General features: G+C 37.7%; 2 protein-coding genes across 6 annotated transcripts; both read left to right on the top strand.

The window, feature by feature from the left end:
* Positions 1-273: 273 nt before the first annotated feature.
* On the top strand, positions 274-14,623 carry LOC105830456. 2 transcript variants are annotated; one of them, XM_036293697.1, is made up of 5 exons: positions 274-519; positions 2,618-7,327; positions 7,475-13,728; positions 13,843-14,082; positions 14,367-14,623. In XM_036293697.1, exons 2-5 carry the CDS (start codon positions 2,710-2,712, stop codon positions 14,430-14,432), a joined length of 11,178 nt encoding a protein of 3,725 aa, XP_036149590.1. In that variant the 5' UTR covers positions 274-519; positions 2,618-2,709; the 3' UTR covers positions 14,433-14,623. The 2 variants fall into 2 exon arrangements, with proteins under 2 accessions (XP_036149590.1, XP_036149591.1); XM_036293698.1 differs by having other exon boundaries at positions 274-1,183.
* A 5,485-nt stretch (positions 14,624-20,108) lies between these two features.
* LOC105829478 lies at positions 20,109-24,545 on the top strand. Of its 4 annotated transcripts, none has more exons than XM_012668341.3 (7): positions 20,109-20,300; positions 20,398-20,596; positions 21,410-21,595; positions 22,115-22,243; positions 22,316-22,507; positions 22,610-22,864; positions 23,001-24,545. In XM_012668341.3, exons 3-7 carry the CDS (start codon positions 21,425-21,427, stop codon positions 23,460-23,462), a joined length of 1,209 nt encoding a protein of 402 aa, XP_012523795.1. In that variant the 5' UTR covers positions 20,109-20,300; positions 20,398-20,596; positions 21,410-21,424; the 3' UTR covers positions 23,463-24,545. The 4 variants fall into 4 exon arrangements, with proteins under 4 accessions (XP_012523795.1, XP_036149513.1, XP_012523796.1 ...); XM_012668342.3 differs by having other exon boundaries at positions 20,110-20,596; positions 23,001-23,304; positions 23,379-24,545; XM_036293620.1 differs by having other exon boundaries at positions 20,109-20,596.
* The last annotated feature ends 6 nt before the right edge of the window (positions 24,546-24,551 follow it).

The following is a 24,551-nucleotide window of genomic DNA, read 5'->3' as shown; positions in this document are numbered from 1 at the left end:
TTAATTTATGAATTGTAAGTGAAATTTTAACAAAAATTTAAATTCTATAGAAGCAATAAAAAATGTTTGCAATTTGCTTTAGGCTCCCCAGTGTTAGGCGTTTACGCGTAAAATATAAAAATAATCCACATTACATGTATGCAATGTAAACTATGTAAACGATAATGATTGTCGACGATTCACCGTTTATATTATATAATTTATTATAATTTACTTTGCTTGTAATTGTGTAAACAATACGTAACTAATCCATAATGTAATCTTGAAACTTACATCGGATGCGGTTCAGTCGTGATGCACCCCGCGCACCCTCCTTTTGCACGGCTCTGGTCTCAGGTGCGACAGGTGTAACACGCGACATACACACGCGAACGGGACACACACACACCACACACAAGCTAGTGTCGAAGTGCGCGTCTTCCGCCGCAGAGGGCGTGCGCATGTTTTTCTTGCTCTTTTTTTTCCTCGAGCAGTCGTGTCCAATATGGCGTGCGTGTTGTGAGCAATGTTAATGTGCAGGTAAGTTTCGGAGCGTGAGTCTCATGTTCGCGCGCACCACACCCGTGACTAAACTCGACCACGGGAGCCGTCGTCGTCGTTGTCGTTATTGTGTCGTCGCGACCACGCGCGCCTGACGTGAGCAACGACACGACGAGTCGTCGCGACACCCTGCGTACATGTACGTGTGCGTGTGTGTACGTCGAGCGTTTGTCAGTCGTAGTATCTTCAAGGCCCCCTCCGTGTGCGGGCAAGGTGCGCGTCTCTTTCGTCACTCGCGCGTGTTAAAATCATTGTGAATCTCTCGCGACACGGCGGACGTCGTGTCGAACGTAAACATGGACAGACGGACCGACGGGGCGCATCGCGGGCCGTGGGGGTAGGGTGGCGAACAATGGCCACAACCACGGTGAATATGGTGTCACCTGTTAGTGATCGCTCCAGCGCCGAGGCCGACGCGTCGTCAGGCGCCGTGGCCAACCTCGGGCCACCCGCGGTCTGACAGCTCGCCGCTTCGATTTTCGTGTAACAATAATTTCCTGTAATAGTACATTATTCGATGTTTATTCGCATTCCGTCGTACGATTGTGTTCGGGGTGGAGGGCGGGGGGGGGGGGGCGCATGTTGAGTATGCTGCGTCTGTGCGTGTGCGCGTGGTTTTACGTACCGAAGATGTCAAAGAGAGGTATCTAGGTCATATTACCTGCATTATAACCCCCGTATAGCGATGTGGTTATAACACCTTGTTTCCTCAAACGGCGGAATTCTGCAAGAATGACGCGTATTTATAACTTTATATTGCTGACTGTAACTTTTTGATTCTTCGCTTTCTCTTAAGTATAATAAGAATAAAAATAAGAATAGAAATGAGAATATGTAACAGATTCATTCATTGTTAACACTCTATATGCATATCGGGTCACAATTTTTCTGAATTATATATTTTTTGTTATTTTTACAAGTATAAAAGAGTTTTTAATGACTCTTACAAATATTTTTATATTTCTAGGAAGTAGGGTTGTTGTAAAACAAATTATATGTGAATTAGAAAATGCATAAGTATTAGAATTAATTGCAGTGTTCTAAAATAAGATTATCTAAGGCCTGTTCTTTGTCGCTGCACTGCTGTACTGGTGCAATAAGTTAGAATTAGAAAAAATATATTTGTCTTATTTTAACTTATCACATCAGTGCAGCAGTGTGACAAAAACAGATCTCTAGTCACAAACTGGTGAATTGATTTTTTGAAATTGAAAATGAGATATTTGATCCTCACTTGTTTATGATCAATAATTTGGACTGTAAAGAGAAATAATGTGTGCCTCGATATATTATCTCTTTAGCTAAGAGAGTTCAAATTAAAATTTACCTTTGCGCCCTGAATTCATATTTTATTTATCATTAAGCATAATTATTCTTACAACATAGATACAGTCTAAGAATTAATTATATTAAAAGTACATATTTATCTTTTGAAATAATTTTACTCGATTATTTACATACATATGAGCCAAGTATATAGTCACTGTAACCAATTGTCTGAACACAGAATATTGGAAACTTATTATATATATATATATATATGTTACAATTTTGTCAAATATTATAATTTTTTTTTTTTTAGGAAAAAGTTGATTGACAACTCGCAAGCATATTGCCAACAAAAATCTATTAATTTTCAAACTGACACAATTCACTGACCCATTGTTAATGAAATTAGTATTGCATAAAAGTATATTTACATAAAAGCACTGATTTTACTTTTATCTCTTATCTTTATCTTTTGACTTAAGTCTGAAAATGTCTGTAAAAGACAGTAAAATTATGATGCAATAATATTAAACAAGATAACTAGGATTTTATAAAAAGAATTAATATTAGGGCACATTGATTTGAGAATTTATATTGTATGCTAAATCAAAAACATACTTTTGATGAAAATATTCAGCAAGGTGTTTTCACTTTTAATTTAGTTTTCTCTTGAAAGTTATATTATTTGATGAATTTATAGTATAAAGTACTCCAATATTCTATTTCTATGCTGTCAGAAATAATAATAATTATGTGTACAGTTCTCGCATAAGTCTGTAGCGAGTAACACCCAGTTTTTTCTTCTTAGGTAACTCCCTGCTTTTAGTACTTGGACGGATCTCTGCGAATAAGTAGCGAACGATGTAATCATAGAAAAATAATAGCAGAAAACAATGTACAATGAACTACAATGGAAATATGCCAGATTGGCATCAGTATAATCCCGCGCAGTCAGGAATAAATGACGTAACATCAACCGCTCAAAATGTCAATTCCGGACACTTATCGTTCATGTCCAGTATTAGTCCGACCTGCCCGACGCAGTTGAACGGCTTAAATCTCAGCTCGGATGGACTCGAGAAGCATCCCCAGAATGACCCCAATTTCAATCCAAGGCATCACTTTCAGCCACATCTACCACCGGGGAACATCCCGCATGGCCACAATGCCGCCGACAACAATCCCTTGGCGTCGATGGTACAGATGCAGAATTGCATTGGTCACTATGGGCCTTCGAACACGCGAAATCCCATGGTGGACAATCTGAACGGTGGTCCTATGGATCCGAGGAACGCTGCGTTAGGCGGCATGAATGAGGAGCTAGGCTACAGAAACAATCAGGTGCCTTTGAATGGGCCTATCTCGCACATGAATGGACCAAATCACGTGATGAATATGAATGCGTCACACGCGTCGATGGGACCGCGAAACGCTAACGTGAACCACTCGCACGTCGCTAACAGAACGGGACCACCATCCTTCGTTCCACAATGCAAGGCACCGTGCTGCAATCCGGATCCCAATGTGAGCTATCAGCAGTACTGTTATCAGAATAATGCGTATAGGGACAACGTTCGCTCATCCACTGGATACCAAACGGATGTTCGACGTTTTGGAAGCGAATACAATTTCAGAAAAGATAATTTTGATGGCAAGGAAGTCCTGCCATCTATGGTACCACCTAACGGACCACATAACACAAAGCATCGTAAGGATCGTCTGCTCTCCCGCAACTACCCGTCGTCCTCAGGCATGCTGCAAAACTACAACCCCATGCAAAACTACAATTACCCGGGCGAGTATCAAAAATATCCCTACAACATGAAAGAGTATTCCAAGATGAGCGGCATGAACGTGCTGAATCAGGCAATGGTAAAACATCCGGAGCAGAACGCCTTTGCAATGCCCCAGCAGAAGTACAATAACAACAAGCAAGTGCCGTATCAGACCGGTGGCAACGCCGGGATGCCGCTGATGCCTACTAACATGCCGTCCACGAGTGTTCCGAACCCGAATATAATGCCGCCATCTGCGCAGAATACCTACTTTAATTCGCAGTATCCGCGGAATCTGCCGATCGATACTTCGACGCACGACTGTCAGGAGGCTGCCGACAACGCGGCATCCATGAACAGAAACATGCAGTCGTCCGCGATTATGCATACTCCTTCCCATCCGCGATACCACCAGACGTATCAGCAGAAGTTAATGATGCAGCGATACTCGATGGAGAATCATCTGAGGGAGATGGCGAAGATACCCGGGTACCAGTCGCAACCCAAGTATAAGGAATGTGTTCATAAGTATAGAGAGATATTGAAGTTACAGCAGTCCGCTACATATCAGGGACAAATGCAGCAGCAGCAGGCACCGTGTGTCGCTGCGTCGACTATCAATACCTCTGTTCCCCCTATCCCACCGATAAACTTGCAGTTTGATCAGAATGGCGTTCTAATCAATTCTAACTACATGCCCGAGGTTTTCTCCCGAATGCAGCAAACGGTGAATTCTCAGGCGCCGATCAACAGTCCGATGGACAAGCAGAGCAAGCAGGACAACGGCATCCCTAACGAAATGATGGCTCACAATGTTCAAAAACCGGAACAATTGGTCTCGCAGCATCACGACGGTCACACGGCCGCTCTGTGCGCGTCCGACGGCATGCAGAAGCAGAGCCAGTATCCCGTGCAAAAGAGTCTTGCTCAGAATCAATTGGAGATGCAGAAAGCAGGGAGCTTCGATAATTTAGCCGGAACGAATGTGACCGATGCAACCGCTATGCAGCAGAAAATGTCCAAGGAATTTGCTGACAAGCCGGAGCTTGACGTACGACAGTTTCTTGCCAACTGGGATGAGTCGGAGGAGGAGGACGGCGCGGGCGTCACTAACCTGCCGAACGGCGCCGTTCTGAGCAACTCGACGCCGGTAGTGGTCGTGGGTTACGAGAACGTAGACCTCTCATCGGCGAAGACGCTGGAGAATCTGGAGATCTCTAAGCCAGGTGAGATCACCTCAACGAGCGTAATTACGTTCGAGGCCGCGGAGAACGTCGCGGAGATTGCGAAGAACCCTGTGACGTGCAAGGATATCGCAAAAGAGGCCATCGTGCAGCCAGGCGGCCACATCATACAATGCATAAGCAATGGGCCCGACGAGGTGCCCACGATACACATAGTCGACAATCTAGAGATAGGCAGCATCTTGCAAGTCACCAACGGCCAGGTCACCACCGAGACTCTGGAGAGACAGAACGCGGTGCCGTTCTTCCAGGAGGGAACGGCGGTCGAGGCAGCCGCAATTACTCTCGAGGTCGAGAAGAAAACCAACGACAAACCGGATACAGCGACCGAGTACAACACCGAAACGCTCGAGAACCTTGGAAGTAAGAAGGAATACGTTGTCGAGTGTCCCGCTCCGCCTAAAACAGTGGAAAGTACATTGCAAACATCGCGAGTAGATAACCAAGGGACGACCGCTGTCCTGCCTGCATCCTCCACGAAGGACTCAGTCCGAGACATGAACCTGAAGAAACAGAATAGTTTCGCGAGCGAGGAGTCTCACAATCCGGACGACATAAGTTTGCCGGATCTGCCCACGTCCGAGTGCACGCCGATTTCCACTACGCTAAACACGCCAATTCATTCCGATAACGAAGAGTCGTCGGAGCGTGTCGAGGATCTTACGATTTCGACAAATCCAATCGAGGTCATGCAAAACAGCCCTGTGATTAGTTTTACGCAGACGTCACCGACGAAGGACGAGTCCTATGATCATCATATGAACAGTGAGGGAGGAACCGTCAGGAATAAACCGACCGACTCGCTGAGAGGCGATTACCGGGCGAGGAATCGCTTCAAAAACAACAGCGATGATAATAACATGCTTGGTCACGACACCATTCTCGATACATTTGAATTTTCCGATAAGAGTGAAACTACAACAAGCAGTAAGGAACGTGTAAACGGTATTTCCGTTTCGACAAACAACGGTGAAAAAGTATTTGCACTCGGCGACATGGATGATACAGAAACTGTGGAGGCCACCAGCATGCGCATGACACTGACCTCCGGCGAGTATGAATTAAAGATTGTGTCAACGGGAGCGCAGAATAAATCTATATATAATAAAAATTTAATGAACGAGCGTCGTGCTAATGAGTCCCAAACGGCAAATCCGGATGCTCATAAGAAATTAACAGAAACAAGTGCGTTACGTGTATCGTACTGCGACTCAACGAAAATCGAAAACGTGTCGCAATGTAATAATTCTGACACCGTTGACTTCGATGTCAGTCGGGATGACGTCAATCGTTCCGGAAGACGCGTCTCGACTGAAATAATTTGTCAAACGAATAGAGTAAATGTATCATCATCGACGAAGGATACTCCAAGGAATTCCAAGGTTGAAGATGTCACTAAAAATAATTCACCTACATCACACGCGAAACATTTGAGTAGCGATAAGTTAAGGAAATCCGAAGTGACGTTCGCGAAAGAGGACTTTGCCTCGGAGAACAGCGCCAACGGTAACAGATCAGCGAGGATTGATGCGAAGGACCCGAAAAGTTCTCAGCATACGAGGCTTGCGGATCGTAGTAAGTTGATCTCAAACGACCAGACGCTTTCTTACAAAAAGGAATATCTGTCAGATAAGGAGACGACGGAGAGATGCGACGAAACCATCGAACGTCACAATAAACATAGTCGAGAGGCGGCGATGAATAAGGATAAGTCTTGTACAGTTGAAAATCCTGAAGAATCCGACGGTAATTCGCATAATAAACCAAAAGTGATCGAAAATATTAGCGTCGATGGCGCAGAGAGGATGCGGCTTCTGAAGGAGTACAGAAGGATAAAATACAAATCTCTTAGCGTAGGAGAAGCCCACGATAAGAGTAAAGATACGCAGGAAGCTTTTGATTATGCAGCGAGCAAGAAACATCGTCGTTTGTCAAATCCTGACGAACGATCCGCATCGCCGTGCAGTAATCAGTTGTATCCGAGGGACGTGGCAAGGTCTAAGTCCGAGGAGCAAGAGGGAAAACACGCATCGAGCATGCTGAAGACATTTGTAACCAAGAATGTGAATAATCCTGACTTTGCCATTCAGGTCACGAACGTCAATCGAAAGCGTAAGGATGACGAGAAAGGATTGCAGCATTTAAGGGAGGAGACGAAGAGCGGCGGTGGTTCCCTCGACGGGATCAAGATCGAGATAAACGTGTCTTGTACGGAACGGAACACAACGGAGAAATTGCTACACGAGAACATTAAAAACGCTGTTGCCGAAACCATCGGCCACTTGACCAGCTCGATCTCGAACGGTGCACGGGGATCGAATTCGACGAGCATAACGGAAATTCAGTGCGACAAAACAGATCGCCGAAATTACGAGAGACGTAGTCGGTCGCCGTCCATTGTAAAGGAAGCATCCGCGTATAACGAAGCTCACGACGATCATGACGACACGGAAATGAGACTCAAATCATTGATCGCGGCTAAGGAGGATACGAACGAAGGTAAGATTCTTGTTTCGAAGAAAAGGCGGAATTTATTAGAGCAAAAAATAAACAATGATACATACGAGAATAACGATACATTTTTGAATGTTTATGGTATGGAATTATCTAGGTGCGGTATGATCTTACAAAACTATATTCTTTCAGGTAATGTTAATACGGACTCTGAACTAGCATCGAACGCCTTGAAGATTTTAAGATCGGAGCAGGCGGTAGTTAGAAGGAGAAGCATACATCAAGACACAGAAAGGAAAATTGCCGCTACTAGTTTCTGCGACGAGGAATTGAAAGCCTCTTCGGATAACTCGCCGTACGGATCGAGGAATGTGAACGTGCAGAAGAAAGATTATCAGGAAACGGCCGTTTCCGCTTCTTCTTGCAGGGGTGTAAAAAATTGCCAAGACGGCGTCACGTCCAGATTAAGCGCGGTTCCGTCGACTTCCTTGGGTACAGCGGATGAACCCTGCACGGAAGATGTTGGTTACGATAATCCCGTGCATTTCGATTATAATCACTTTGACGTTGCCCCGAACGAAACCGCAGACGCCGGCGACTGCAAGCGTATTGACAGATGGAAAAGATCAAAGAGAGACGACGATAGATTTGGTAACTTTGATCTTTATGAAAGCACCAGCGGTTACGTGAATCCGACCTTTTTTAGCGCGGATGAGTCGAAGAATCTGAATACAGTTCCTGTGTACACCACCAAAGACGGAAAGATAACTTATAGTCCTAATCCTCGGTATCACGAGCTAATTATGGAGGCTCGCGTGAAAGACAGTTACGGTAACTCCCATGAACCATATTTTCCGAAATCTCCGTCGTACGATTACTATAATTGTTCCAAGTTGCGGAAAGTATTTAAGAGAAAAGACATTAAAAAGAAGGAAGAAGAGACCGGAAAGAGAAGAGAATTCGATCTTGTCGATGCCAAGTGTGCGGCGAAATCACATGAGTACTTGTCAAGTAAGAATACTGCTTATAAAAGTGTTAACTGCGCGAAGATCCGAGGGACATCACATTTGGAGTTCTTCAACGATGACGCGGACAAGCTTTACACAAACAAGAGCGTCCAGGAAGATAACAAAGAAAGCAACAAGAAAAATATTGTCGATTTGGATGTTCTTGAAAAACAATACAAAAGTGTGCACCTGGACAGTGAACCTGCGACCAGCGTTAATCATTGTAAGTCGAAAGGGTTTGCAGCGAACAATCTTGAGTACGACAAAGAATACAACGAAAGCTCCGTGTTTGAATTTCGTGAATCGAACTTATTTTTGGAACCAAGGCCCGCGTATTGGGAGGAGACGATGGAATCGATCAAGTCGTATTCCTCTCATATCGGCAGGCGAAGCAGCGATAATGTTAAAGAGTTGAATTTCAGCGAAATCTTTACAGTGCAGAAACGACTGGATTCCTTCCCGTTTCTGCCTGCGGAGCAAGACTCTTCTGACAACGTCAATCTTAAATCAAATTGTGACGTAACGAATGATCCAACGCTGCTTCATACAACGTGTAATTATATTAATGATCTACGTCCAGTTCGAGATGACGATTTGCAATGTGGACATGAAGCTGTTTCACATAATGAACAAAAAAATGAATGCAATAATCAAAATGAAACAGATGTTAATGATAAACCAGTAAACATACTTAATGCATCATTAAATGTGCAAGATAATGATGAACATGCAAAACATGCAAAAGAATCTCAGTTTAATGGAGACAAAGAGCAAGATTGTGTGATTGAACTCGTTGAAAAGACACGATCGTGTCCCAAAATAACAAATGAAAAAATTCCCGATCCAGAAGGAGACCAATATTCTACGAATTACGTTAAAGACAAGGAGGTCTCGATGGAACATCAAGTGAAAGATGAATCACACTTTCATTGCACAGGCTCTCCAAAAGAAGATAAATTCGATGCTAAGATTGCGCACATGAAAGAAGTCTCTGAAGATTCTGCCAAAGTCGCGAGTCCATTTAAATTAAACGTCGAATCTAAGGACTCGCTCGATGAATCAAAAAATACGGAAACTGTACAAGAATTGGCGCTTACCTCAAATGAACGAGATGAAATCAATGATTCAGTGAGAGATGATGAAATCGATGATTCGACGAGAAATGACAAAATCAACGATTCGGCGAGAGATGACAAAATCAACGACTCGGCGAGAGATGACAAAATCAATGATTCGGCGAGAGATGACAAAATCAACAATTCGGCGAGAGATGATGAAATCAATGATTTGAGAAAACATAAGTCAGATTCTATGGAACAAGCATTATTAGATCAAGAAACTGTACATGAACAAGTTTTATCAACCTCGATCAATCACAAAGATAAAGAGAAAACTGCACCCGCGACGGAATCGAATGTCCTGACCGAAATTAACAACGATCAAACGAATGAACCGAACGCGTATAATAAAGATTTTGCGATATCTGAAAACGACGAACCGATTATCTCGCATAATCCGTCTAACGTCGTATTCGTGAATGAACAAACGTTTGATGAAGAAGGCAATGAGGAGCAGCAATCGGAAAAACCAGAAAACTATGAGCAGACAACTGAAGTTTCATTGAAAGATCAAGGAAATGACGAGGTTGACACTTGTTCCGCGTTAATATCTACGCCGGCCCTCACCTTGGACCTACGAAAGAAAGAGAGCGTATGCGATCTGTTTGCATGCGAGAGGCGCGAGCAAAATATATCGGAATTTACCGTTATCAAGAGCATTATTAAAGGCGATAAGCCACGAGATCAGCAACAACAACCGGAAATAAACGAGAATACCAAAGATTGCGGTAACATAATCGATTCCAAGTTACTGTGCATAGATTCTTCCGATTGCGGGATTTACACGGAGGACAGATGCGTGTTAACGCAGATGTCCGAGCACGATTTCACGGAGGAGGACAGCATGGTGCCGATGATGTGGGAGACGAGCCAAATCCAGGAGGACGCTGTTAATCGTTTGTGCAACATCGACGAGGCGACGATTGATTTCACAGGCGCGGTTAATTCGTTTCAAGATAATTCACTCTTAGGCCACCTGTCTCTCTCGAGGATGTCGACTACTAACAAGGAGCTACCTCAAATCAACGCGGAAGAATCAACCGCGATTGAGATTAAAAACAAGGCGATCGACGTGCCCATGCCAATACTCGAGTCGACGACGGCAACGGTCGAGGAAAAAGAAAAGGAGGAAAAACAAGAAGAGGAATCTAACGCGACACCGAGCAACGACAAAAACAAGGAGGAGCAGAATCAAATTTCTTCCAGTAATAACTACGAGAAGATAGCATATTTGCGTGCGACGGATTGTAACGCCAACACAAAGATGGTCCCTAAACTCGTCATTAAGAAAAGTGAATCTAGCTCGAAGTTTATTACAAAGATGGGTTCCTCTTCTATTGCACAGGATAGCGTAAATAGCAAGTCGATTTGCCATCCGAAGATACCAAAGATGATTATCAGAAATGCGAGATCTCGTCCAGGTACTCCGTCTATCGAGTCAGTTCATGAAGAGACTCCTGCTCAAGCAAATTTGATCTCTGATCGGACCTTGCTTATGAACGAGGATTTGTACGAGAGCAATTCCGAAAGTTCTATGTACGAGTCAAGTAGTTTTAGGAATAAGATTCCCAAGATGAAGATCAAACTAGATGAAAAACATTCCAATAAAATATTGAGGGCTGATGATGAAGCGGAGCTTTGCCTTAAACGCAAAAGCATCAAGAAAACCATACCAAAGGTGAAAATAAAGAGTACCTCGAGGTCTGATCTCGCGGACGATTGCAACAGTATAACTTCTCAGGATTCGAGAGATTCAGGAAAGTATGAAGAAAAGATACCTATACTAAAATTGAAAAAACAAGAAAGAAATAGGTCGTCATCTCCAGAGGTAACGCGGAAAAGACAAAGCTCTAACTATTCAGAAGCAGTACCGGTTAAGAAGTCCAAGAGACTTTCTGGTTCATTGGGACGCGACGAGATGAAACATTCCACGAAACGCAGCAGCTCCTCCGATTCAACACGAACGAATGTGTCGGAATGTGAAACGAAGAAAAATCCTTTGGCACGCATCTCCGAGAAGATTCCTAAGGTGATCATTAAGAGAGCATCGGCTAGCGCGGAGTTTAAATGTGAACTGAGCAAGAGTTGCAAGAATGTTATCGCGAAAAGCGCGAAGTGGCAGCCAGAAGTCAAGCTGGAAAGATATCACATCTTGGACAACATGGTGAAGGATTTAAAATTAACTTTGTTGCCCGATACGCTACGAGCTATTGATAAAATGTTTGCAAGTCGGAGGGATAGTCATCGCCAAGAGAAGCAGGGTGACTGCAAACTGTCCAGGTCGAACTCTACATCCGATCTGCAACCGGCCAAGTATAAGCAGAGGAGAATGTCAGATTACGACTGTAGAAAGGTCAGCGATGTGCCAGACATATATTTCAGAGATACCAAAACGCCGTGCACTACTCCGAAGAAGAATTTGCCCAGAGGTTATAAGTCAACAAACGACGAATATCCAAAGGATAATAAAAGACATAGATCAAGATCTCGCGACAATAATCCGCGATCGGAAGCGGATGTTACCTCGTTCGATAAGAAAATCAATCAGTCATCTGAAAAAGCTAATTCACAGAAAGCTACCTCTCATTACAATAAGCACAAGACTGATAGTTTTGATATCGATCGCGAACAAGCGGACGAAGATACAATCTCAAACAAGCTTAGCCAGAGAAATACTCCTACTAAGCATCCAAGCGACTCAAACTTCAAACTCGCGTTAAAGGAGCTAAAGGCAACATCGAATTTGGAAACCTGTTTCGTAAAATTGTCCGGCACGAACGAAACAACCGAAAAAATCAATTTACGAATTGACAAAGAGCAACGGAAGGACGACGACAAAGTTACGATAAACAAAGAACGACGTCTGAGTTCCAGTGACATGGACGATTGCACTCTACAGGATGATACTTATCTGCTCAAAGATGACTCCGCGAGTATGCTAGATAATTTTGAGGTGAACAACAGTGCCGTTATTAAAGTCGAGTCTTCAGATGAGAGCCAGTCGACTATAGAGATCCTGCCTGCTTCGCCGGATGATAGTAGCGAACTGGAAAGGCATATCGAAGTTGAGGATGGCGATAGAGAGCAATTGTACTCGGCGGACGCAATTCCGACTCAATTCGAGTTGGAATTAGAGATCACGGACAACAGCAACCCAGGTATACCGGATATATCCATGCCGAAACTCGATCCTATCTGTCCACGTATTACGTCCGAAGAGTCGAGTCACGTTCAAACCGCGAAATTGGAGCGTTACGATAAATTTGATTCTTCTCCTCATGGCAAGAATTCACTCGGAAAAAATAAACGCATTGCGGAGTTCGATATTAACAACGATGATGACTCTGTGTTGGAGAACAGTTCGGCTGACTCTGTCAAAAAAGTCTTATCGAAAGTTTCGTGTTGCAAGGCGGCAGGTTTCACTACAACGAGGGAAAGTTTCTGTTGCAACGACTCCTTGATTAAGGAAGTTTTAGCGGCCAAGGAGACCTTGAAGAAGTGCCTTTCAAAATCTAAATACGATATGCAGAGCAGCGCGACAGATAGTATGAGACTAAAGACAACCACGGAGAAAAAGCAGGGTTCGAGTTTCGCTATCGACCGCTCCGCAAAGGTGTCCTCGAATGACATTCCTCAAGGCGACGTCGTGCCTCCGATAAATTCCACACCTATGGCAAATAAACACAAGACTGAAAATATATCAAACATCGAGAAGTCTGATAAGAAACATTCCAAGCACAGCAAAAGTTCCTTCATGAAGAAGAAACCGAAATCACATAAGAAAAGCGAAATGGATTCCAAAAAAGCGACAAAAAATACCCCCGAATGCAATACGATATCCCTAAAGACGTTTAAACAGTCTGATCAGTCTGCATTGAACAAGAACTTGTCTTGTACTGTACACTTAAACGAGAAAAGAAAGAGTCTGAATGGCCACAGCGACGATGTTCTCCATCGAGATCCGCAGCGGAAAGAGAAAAATCGACTATCGTCCTACAAAATTCCCAAGATATCGAGATCCACCGATCAGCAAAATAACACGAGCGTCGCGAAAGAAGTCAAGCCAAAGGAGGATAACATGCCCGTACTACAGCCTGAGGTAAACGTGAATTTCGATGCAAATTCAGACAGAGAGAACTCTAGATCGCCACCAGTCATTACGATTCAGGACAACGAAGATCTCGGTATAGTGGAATCCAAATTGATGGACGATGAAATTGTAATGTCGAGTATTAAAATCGAGAGCGATACGAAGGATGTTCATAAGAAGAGCGAGATGTCCATTGTCGATTTCATAACTCAACTAGCTTATCACGAAAAGGTCAGAAAAAAAATTATCTGAATTATTAAATAAGAGGATATCTTCTTTGAGATGTTCTCTTTTTTTCTCCCATGGATTCGAGATACTCTTTACTGATACTATTTTCTTTTGCAGGCGACGATAAAGCACAGACGGTACTGCAACCTGTGCGAAAGATGGTTCCCTACGACATCGCGGCATCGACGGCACTTGGCTGGATACCAACACCGTCACATAGAATTGACACAACGTAGAAGCATTCACGCATTATTTACGCTCTTCACGGGTAAACCCTGCCCTAGGCTAGTACCGGCGAATATTGTGCGAAGTGATTGCTCCGTAGGTGAATTAACGCCTTTACAAATTGCGGTACAGGTACGTTGTGCATTCTCTTCGTTGAATCTATAAGTAATTCTTACACAAGTTCTTACATGTACTCTGTATATTACATTGTGTGTGCTTCTGTTATTATTCAATATTGATATTATTAATTATTGTACCATTATTAACAGTACAATAATTAGCCCTTAATAATAAATTAACATTTATTTAATAGATATAAATTTAATAAATATTAATTTATTAAATTTATTAATTTATTATTAATATATATTTAATACGTAAATATGATAAATGTTACATGTTACTTTCTTTCTCAGGATGTCACAAAGGGTTTCGACCACATACAGGAAAGTCCTAGAAAAGAAAACAACGTTGATAAATAATCGCGAGTAAGTTATTTGGATTATAAGCCTAGATATACCGTTACTGTGATTATAATAACGGCTTACAGTGCAATCTTTTACAAACATTATCCGCGAGATAATGAAAGATGATGCAAATATATTATATCGCAGCTGGTTCGCAAAACTAGTCCAGCTGCCACTGTTAATGGCGTCGGCATCGAAATTTTAATTGCTAGATAATGAACGGCTTTAAAAAGTTTGCTGATTTCAGCTAAGTCAACTGACGCGGGTGATCATTAACACAAATAGAGTTACCCGAAGAACACTTCTAGCTCGCAATCAGATGTTTTAGCCAAAGATTTTAACAGAACTAAATAATACCCGTTCGATTATTTACACTTTTCAAAAGAGACTCCGGTCTTTTATTTGTACAAAGTTTTACGAGTGATGTTCAACCGCTGAATATGCTCACACTGCGAATTTTTATTTATATTATGAAGAGACATTATATATATATATATATATATATATATATATATATATATACATATATATACACATATATATATATATCACGTAGATAGATATATACATACACGCGTACATATGGATATATAATTCGTCATTCTAGTTTGCAAAAGTATGTATACTGGCAACATTGTGTTAATGAGAGATGTATACGGTTAAAATTACGTTTTATGGTACAATCATGTCTTTGATTATAGGGACAATGTGCAAGGAAAAAATGAACATTCCAATATTACATGTAGATATATATAATATATGAAAAAACTTGAGCTATGGGATATTAAAATAATTTATCTTGCGTAATGAAAAATTTACTTAACAGCCGATTGTGATTTTTATATAAATTTATCGATTTGTCGATATATTCTCACTGTTGGTGTTAAATGTACTGGAAACGGCTAATCCTTTTACTTCGTTGTTTGTTTAAAAGTTATTGTTATTAAAACAATTTTATTTGTAATATTTTATCTGAATGTTATTTTATTTTATATATTTTATCGATGTGTATTTTTATCGATATGAAATCATGTATAATACGAAGACAAAAAATATGTCTTTGTAAAAAGAAAACTGTTACGACAGTGTCACCATTACTATATTTATTAAAATATGCTATGTGACAGGCCACGCAAAATAAACAATGTCTCATAGCTCATATTGTAATTAATAATGCAAAAGCTGTGGTAAGCGTTGAAGAAGATTGTAAAGAGGATCTGCATACAGCGTTACTAGATATTGATGAGAGTACCTATATTGCCATAACACAGATCTATTAAAGTAAAACTCGTGATATTAATATTAGGAGCAATTTAAAGTGAGCGAGAGTTTAAAGCCAATCTCAATATACGATATATAATTTCTCCGTAAAAACGGGCTAAATTAAACATACACGTTATATCTCATTATGTGCGCAGTGTTCACGCACTGGATAGTGATGCTCCTATACATATATATTAGCCCCAAAGTCTCTGTTAACACACAGGTTTTACATATTATACAGTGATAGTTTCATTCTCCCTTTTCACCTGTTTCGCACTGGATTTTTAAGCTTGATTTAAAATGTATTTACTACAGAAATATTGATCGATAATGAACAATGCAGAAGTGGAAAAGCGCTTCGCGTTGTATATTTTAGCTAAAAGTGTGAAAACGTGTGTCAAGGGTGAAACAATTCCTTAAAGCACTAGTTCCTGGCTTTAGACGGAGTTTTAACAATATATTAATTGTTAAGAGGCTACAATGAGAAGTTATATTAATACAGGGTTGATCGATTATATTCGGCGATCGTTTAACGCTATTTCCTAATTTATCTTATGGGAATTTAACAACACGAAGTGAAAGCGTTTTCATCGAATCTAGTTCTGGACCAATATTTAAATTAAAAATATACAATAGTTAGGTGTGTACGTTTATGAATTGTTATTAAAGTTAGAGATTTTGTTTTTCTTTATTTGTTTCAAATGTTTTTAGATTTTATTCGCACGAGTGCCTTAAGATACACCTAACAGTATTCGTTGTATCGTGTTATATATATTATATTAAAAAATTATATATGAAGATCTATACATATATATATTGTGTGTGTGTGTGTGTGTGTGTGTGTGTGTGTGTGTGTGTGTGTGTGTGTGCGTGCGTGCGTGCGTGTGCGTATGTGTGTGTGTGCGTGTGTGTATACACACACACACACACACATATACACATATAATAAGTAAATCTATAGATTTATAGATTCTTAAATCTATGGAGCATGTTTATACACGTGTACATAATTTTGCCTTAGTTATCGGAGCATACGTATTGTCGACTATATAATTTTTAAATATATATTGAGAGAGATGAGAAATATTTTTCAATTACGCCTCATCTGATTGAAAAATCAGACTTTTACAGGGACCGTATGTAATGTTCTAATGTTTATTGTTGCTGAAAAACAAGATACATATTATTGCCGCAAACACATTGTGTAATGCATGTCCAAACCAAAATTTTTGACGTTATACTGCCTCATATTATACTTGATATAAAAGCTAACAATTCTTTGCATAATCAGTACGATAACTTAATGCCACATTGGTTGTTTTATTGCACTGATGAAAATGCCTAATCACTATAGATATCAATAGATAAATCAATGATTATACGATTACAATAATATATGGGAAACTAATGATATAAACTATAATAGTGACAGAGATTGTTAATTTTTGGCAAAATCCGCAAACAATAACGAAGATTTGTTTTTAAAAGATTCATAAATAAAATGCATGTACACGTGCGAATGCATTTCAAATGATATATCAAATGAACTTAAAAACGTTGATAGAGTAATATAACGAGAGTAAATATAGAAGAGCGTCCTATATAAAGCCCTTATAAACATAATACTGAATAGTATTAAATTGATCAGTAATTAATACTTATTTTAAGTATTAGAAACACTGCTGTTAACTTTTAATACTCAAAATAAGTAATAATTACTGGTCAATTTAATACTGCCTAGTATTACATATAAGGAAGATACAATAATTATTAAAATATAAAATTTAATATAATGAATCGTTGCGAAATAACTTTGATTTTTTATATATAAGATAAGATAGTTACACGAATATATCTTTCATAATTAATTCTAAAGATGAATATTGTTACTATTTGTTATACAAAACTTATTGTCAGCTTTTAAAATAATCAGTTTTTGAATATTTCCCTAGTACAAACGTCAGATACGACAAAAAAACGTATATTAATGTTACATTTACTACATTGCAGTAAATCAAATCTATGAATATTTTTAGACTTAAAGAAATAGAATAAATATTTTATAAAGTGTTAATTACTCACAATGATATATATATATATATATATAGATATATAGATATTACGTGAATATATATATATATATATACAATAATATATACAAGTTCTGCTGCGTTATGATTTAATGGAAATCATAAAATCGCTGCTGTGTTTAGTTTGTATATTATTAATTATATTGGAAAATATATATGTACAAAAGTTATGTATATATATATAATTGTGCTCCCGTAACTAAGACTTGTTGTGTACGTATATCATTGTTGTGTGCTCAATGTGCCTAAAAAAAGTTTAAAATGTTATATGCATCACATCCACTAAACATATACATATATACATATACATGTATATATGTGTGTATATATTGGACTTTATGTACATGGGATATTTTATGAATCTATACATCACTTGTATATTGCGTAAGAAAGTTCCTTGAACTATGTACAGATATCAACATTGTACATTAAATCCGTACGTTGATACGATGAAGCATCATGTATTCCGCTTAAGGGGAAATTGACAAACCGAAGAACTCTTTTTTAAATGCCTCATTCATTAAGTTACTCATAATTGTTTTATGTCCCAACCGTTTACGAAGAAAGAGGTGTATAACGCGTCGTACCTGGGCATTACCGATTGTCTACGGGATTTCCGATTTTTGCGCATAATTATTACACGGCGAATGCGAGAATAAATTCCTGTATGAACTTACCAAATGAGAAATGTTAATCGTTTAATCGAAGATCCTAAATTTGTGCCGCGCGTTAAGAAACCGAATTTTATTACATTTACCGAATTTTAATACATTTGAAGATTCGAATGATGATAGCAGTAGATCGGATTTCTGACTTCCACTAATGTAATGTAAATCTGTATAAGCTCATGCAGGAGTGTTTCCGAATATTAATAAATCTTCGTTAGCTAATTTGTGTGATATATTTTAATTATATTGACGCAGTACAGATTGCGAATTATTTGTACTGGATTATTTCCCGAAACATGTGTATCTGTTTATTTCAGATCTATTTATTACCTTGTATTATTTATAAATGTGTGCATAACGCTTGAATGAATTAGCTTTCTGAGACACATGTTTGCTCTTTTGAAATTTATGTACATATATAATATATATCATTAAGTTATACACTCAAAGTCCAAAAATACAATGTAAATATTAAATGATTTCTTTCGTCTCGAGTTTTAAATATAAATGTTTTACTCGTTACGTACGGTTTCTTAATTTACTCTGATAGCAATTTTTTAAAGTAAACTGCATTTGTTTTTGCTATAGAAATTGATTGAGATTGATGTATGATGTATTCTTTAAAAAACAAACATGTGTGCGCATTAACACTAATCCTTAAATCTCGTGTGCAAAATGAAGACCTTTATATATCTGAAGAAATCTTATTAAATAAAATTATAGTTGTATGTGTTATATTTCTCGTTATGACATGACTTTTAATGTTATCCGATATCAAAAGCTAATTCACACTTTGGGAAAGGATTTTTATCTCACGCAGCATATCTTATTATAATTCGAGGTTCTGGGTTCATAATTATTAATTACTATTAAGTGACACGTTTTTTTATTAATCTCGACTTTCGGTGTACGAAATTGTTCTTACGATTAATTTACAAATTTATGCGTGCAATATATTGCTTTGCGCATCGTGTGAAAACTCTTACCCTTTATGATTTTAATTGGAAGGTACGCGCATATATAAACATACTCGGACAAACAGATAGATTGTTGTTCCTGTCCGAGGATGTCGACGGAACTGCATTGCGAGAATTAACAAATGCGCAATCATTCCATAAATTTATAATAGCGAAAAATCTCTGAGAATAGGGATATGAGTTTTATGATATGTTAATTTCTGTTATATTTACACGTACTTAGGCTATGAGAGATGTATAAAAAGTTCAAGTTATTATAGTCAAAGAAAAATAAAGAGTGAAATGTATGAAGAAAAATTAGCGTTGTGTTCTTTATTACATGGATTAATATAATCGATCAAGTCAGTGAATCTAAAATTGAAAGAACAGAAAAATATCAACATCTTAATATTGATAATCAATACATTATTGGTAATAAGCATCAATGTTATTTTACATGAAATTTTTATTTACTTTTTTCCTTGGTAATATATTAAATAAGAAGTGAATCGCGCGTGGGAAATTATTCTTTGATATCATTGAAAAATCAAATTGAAGTTATTATGAGGATTATTCAAGACGTTGAAATCTCGTTCAAATTTTGTGCCGTCTTTGCGTCCTGAAAATTGAAATTCGCGGGTTGCGACTTTCGTATTGTAATTCCCTAGAGTATACGAGGCCACCTAGGAACTTTTTGAAATATCATATTTCGATTTTTGCCCTAGCTTAACGAAGTTGGTGATCTGTTTTTCCATTTTCTGTTCTTCGTTTTGCAAAGAGGTTCACGCGGATTCACGAAGAAAAATAAATTGAGAATTTCTCTTGAAGAATGTTTTTCAATTTATAACTCGAAAGTTAAAGTTCAAGCGACTCGATTTTCTCCTGACCACTGAAATACAATACCATGTAATACGAGGCAATAGTGCAATATCAACAATAACGCCCTCCCCCCTCCCTCGCTATAACATTAGCCTTCATCGTGCTTCATCGCTTTTTACTTTAGCCCACGTTGTCACGTTGCCACATTTTCTTCGAATAAGATTGGGCGAAATTTGAAACCGAAAGAAAAAGAAGTGGAAGAAGAAGGAGAAGTAGAAGACTAGAAGACGAAGACAAGAAAGCCGATCGCCTTTGATCATTAAAAGATCTCTACGTTGAACGCGTGGCCGGGCGGAATTTCTTTTGTTTTGCGTAGATAGAGAGTAAGTACGATTATAATCGCAATAACGCATTTCAGGAATTTGCTTGACTAATAAACTCATGAATTAAACCTATTTAGTATATTTTTATTTGACAAAAAATGTACGATCAGTATATGTTCAACAATTTATCGACTAAAGGACAAAATTGGGCATTTGAATATCTAATTTATTCAATTATTCAGGAAATTTTATTTATTGTATGTATTGTATTTGTCCTATTGCTCAATATAGCCATTATGATTTTATTTATCAACAAAAAACTTGACCTTATTAGTACTGTAATAAAAACAAGGATATGCTTTCTTATTGTGAAATGTTTGGTCCAAGATGAATCTGTTTAGTTTTTGATCTATATTTAATGTTTCATTTGATATACATGAAATATTTTATATAAAACTCATACCATTTGAATTATAGATTTTGTAAATTTTATGATCAATATATTATATCCAACCAAGATTGGAATACTAAAGAGTTTATCTTTCTTTTTATCTATAATTTGTCAATTGTACAAGAAAGTAATGTTTTAAAAATATTTTTTAACTTATTTCTGGAATTTTTTATAATAATTTTATATTAGATATCATAACATTAAAAAATGGAAAATAGATTTTTATATAATAACTGGCATTATAATTATCAACAGGAAAGGCTTCTGGATCCCACGTACTTAAACAACATTGTGCCAACATTTCTCAAACATTACAGTTTGCATTTTAAATGTCAGCATAATGCTGTTTCATTCGGAAGTTTTTCCTGTTTTGATAATATCAATAATCATGAAAGCTTCAAAACTGATATTACAATGTACAGAATTGAATTCTAAAGATGGCAGAAGCGGACATACTAGTTTCTTGTCCCTACAATCCTGCGCATCGCATTCGCAGATACAAACTTATGACACACATGGTGAAATGTAAAAAATCTAGTAACAATGTCCAAAATAAAGTAGAGTGTCCATTGGACAAGAGTCATGTGGTGGATCGTGACTATCTTAAGGTAGGTATAAAAGCCTTGTTTGTTTTGTCTGTTCAGGGTCTACTCGGAGCAAACCCAAGCAGATCAACGCACTCTAATAGGTTGATTCCGATGACGCCAACCTGTTAGAGTGTGTTGGTCTGCTTGGGTTTGCTCTGAGTAGACCCAGAACAGACAAAACAAACAACACTAAAGATGTGTATAAACACTACATGCATATGTTTATACACGCATATATCTTTATACACATGCAAGATGTCTCAGAATTCACATTTATGGAATACACACAATATGATTCTTTGTATCAGAAGAAGGCCTTCCTTCTCGTCTGACAAAATTGCACTGATAGGTATATTCAAATTTTTATAATTGTTTCAAACTGTTTTGTTATTGTTTATTAATGTAATTGTTTTATTATTATGTGTTGAATTGTTTAAAGTTACTTACCTTAAAAGATCTTTCTGTTCTTTGTTATACTAACATCAAATTTTAGTTAATTAATTTTTGTAACAATTTTTAATCAATTTTATAATGTTATAGGAGCACATTAAATTATGTCCCAGTAAAGGAAAATTAATAGAAATAGATACTGGACTTGATGTACCAAAAATGGAAGCTGTGCCTCCTATAATGGGAAATCCATACAATTCAACTGAAAACTGGGACGAAGTATAAACTACATAATAACCGTTGACCTCTCTGTTGATCTTCTATTCTAAATCTTCCCAATTTGATTGACAGGAACCTGAAGTCCCAGCTTATAATCCGATGGACGTTTCAGCCAAAAAGCCAGTGATTCGTATGCTATCTGGATTAACAAAATCGGAGAGAAGGAAATTTAAGGAGAGCGAACGAATGCGTATAGCAAATCTCAAAGGATATCATTCTGCGAGCGCAGCTTCATCTTCTACGAGAGACACTTCTATGAGAGAAGTAAGATATATTTCACTTTTGAATTTAAACAAATAACGCTGTGATTATGCTACTTAATATAATTGTATTAATATATATTATATATTTCTTCTGTAATTGCAGACTCATGAAATACCATTACGTCCTCCTCGTGATATTTTGCCCATAACAATCTTATCCGATAACTTAAATAATGTGCAAATACATGATCATGATCGCGACGATCGTGATACAAATATGCAAGCTAGTTTTGTTCCTGAATTGCACAATAATTCATTTCACACTAATAATTCATTTCATTCAACTCTATATGATGAATTAGCTCCTGAAGACGACAACATTAACCAATCGGAACATTCTTTACGTGTCACTGAAATGGTAACATATGCTTCTTGTAAAATATATATGCTTATATAAAAACATTCATGAATTTTATTAAGCTTGCCCGTAAAGTGAGTAGTATTAAAAGTATATTGGTCTCTTTTAATCTATTGATTGATAAATTATTTTCCAGGATGCTCCGAAAATTCCCTTAAGGGAGTATTTCCAAAACACAGGTAAGGGAGAAGCGAATTATTCAATGTCTGATCAAAATCAAAAGACAAATGTTAATAAAACTGAAATAGATGCAACCTCAGAACCATTTAATGTCGCTAATACAAAGAAAGAAAAAAATGAAAATATTGCAAACACTTCGAACGTGTCTGGTGAACGAGTTACCGATAGACTTCTAGCTTTATTGAAGAATGAGTCAGGTATTAAAGAGGTACAATTTATAAAGGAGACTGTAAAGGTTGATCAAATTAATAAAGATTCAGGTGAGATGGGACAAACATGGGATGAGATCTTTGATACATTCAATAAACGATTAACTTGTCTAACAAATATTCAGAATGCAGCTGCCGAGGAGCGCGCACGCTTACTGGAACAATTAAGAGAACTTAAATTGCGTGAGGAGATTGCTTCAAAAAAATAATTCTCACCAATCATCATGTTGCATTTTCGAGAACATTATTTCTTACTGCCAACAATTGTGCTTTGACAATTCTTATGATACTAAACATTAAACAATAAAAAAAAACGCTATGGACGGTACTAAGTCGGTATTTGTAGTCTGATTTTACATTCAAGATCATGTTTAGTATGACGCTATCATTTCTTTAAGTGTGGAGGAATCTTGCTCATAATCAGGCTTAAGACAATTTTGAATTTAAGATCGGATCATGAATACCTTGAGACATTTTTGAACGTAAGATCAAACTTAATATCTTATAATCGTTTATTGATAAATAAAATCTCATGTATGCGTTATACGTACAGAAAGTATAAAGAAAAAAAAGCTTATATTAAAAAACTAATACGTAAAATAGAAAGGCGATATAAAAACGTATATGAATGTCTAAATGTGTACATCTGTATCTATACAAGATGTGTTTAACAACGGATAGGAGAAACTTTAAGATGTTATCTTAGATGATAAATTAAGACAATAAGATGAAAATCAAAAATAATTTTAGTGGAGGCTTTGTTTTTTAAATTATAGTGTTTGATAGTCATGTGCTTTAAGCACTTCATGTGAATATTTAAATTTTTGTAATTTAAAAAACAGCACTCTAAAATCAATATTCATACTCTTCTTAAAATCAGTTTCCGACTGATTTTAAGACTAATATGACTAATGCGACTGAGTAATTGATTTATGATATTTTAAGTTTTACAATAGTAAGTTAAAAACATAAGTTAAAATATAACGTAAGATTATATAAGTTAAAATAATTTCAAGTATAAGAATTAATTTTATCATTAAAGATCACTCCTTGAATTTTCTCTTATCTGTTACTGAATATGTATAGCTAGATGTGTCCTTATATACCTCAAGAATGAGAGAAAGTTGTCATCAGTTTGATTATAATGTTACAAATATATCTACGAATACACAAATACAAAACATTAAATATAAATACATATGATTTTATGTTTGATTTTGAATAATTGTCAATTTTTGTAAGCGGATATTCTGTTGATATTAAGCTCAATAAAGAAAATTCTAATAAATGAATATTTA

The sequence above is a fragment of the Monomorium pharaonis genome, chromosome 11 (assembly GCF_013373865.1).
Source record: "Monomorium pharaonis isolate MP-MQ-018 chromosome 11, ASM1337386v2, whole genome shotgun sequence".
NCBI classification, from domain to species: Eukaryota; Metazoa; Arthropoda; class Insecta; order Hymenoptera; family Formicidae; genus Monomorium; species Monomorium pharaonis.
Note: the sequence above shows the minus strand (reverse complement) of the source record. Positions and strands in the feature narration are given on the sequence as shown.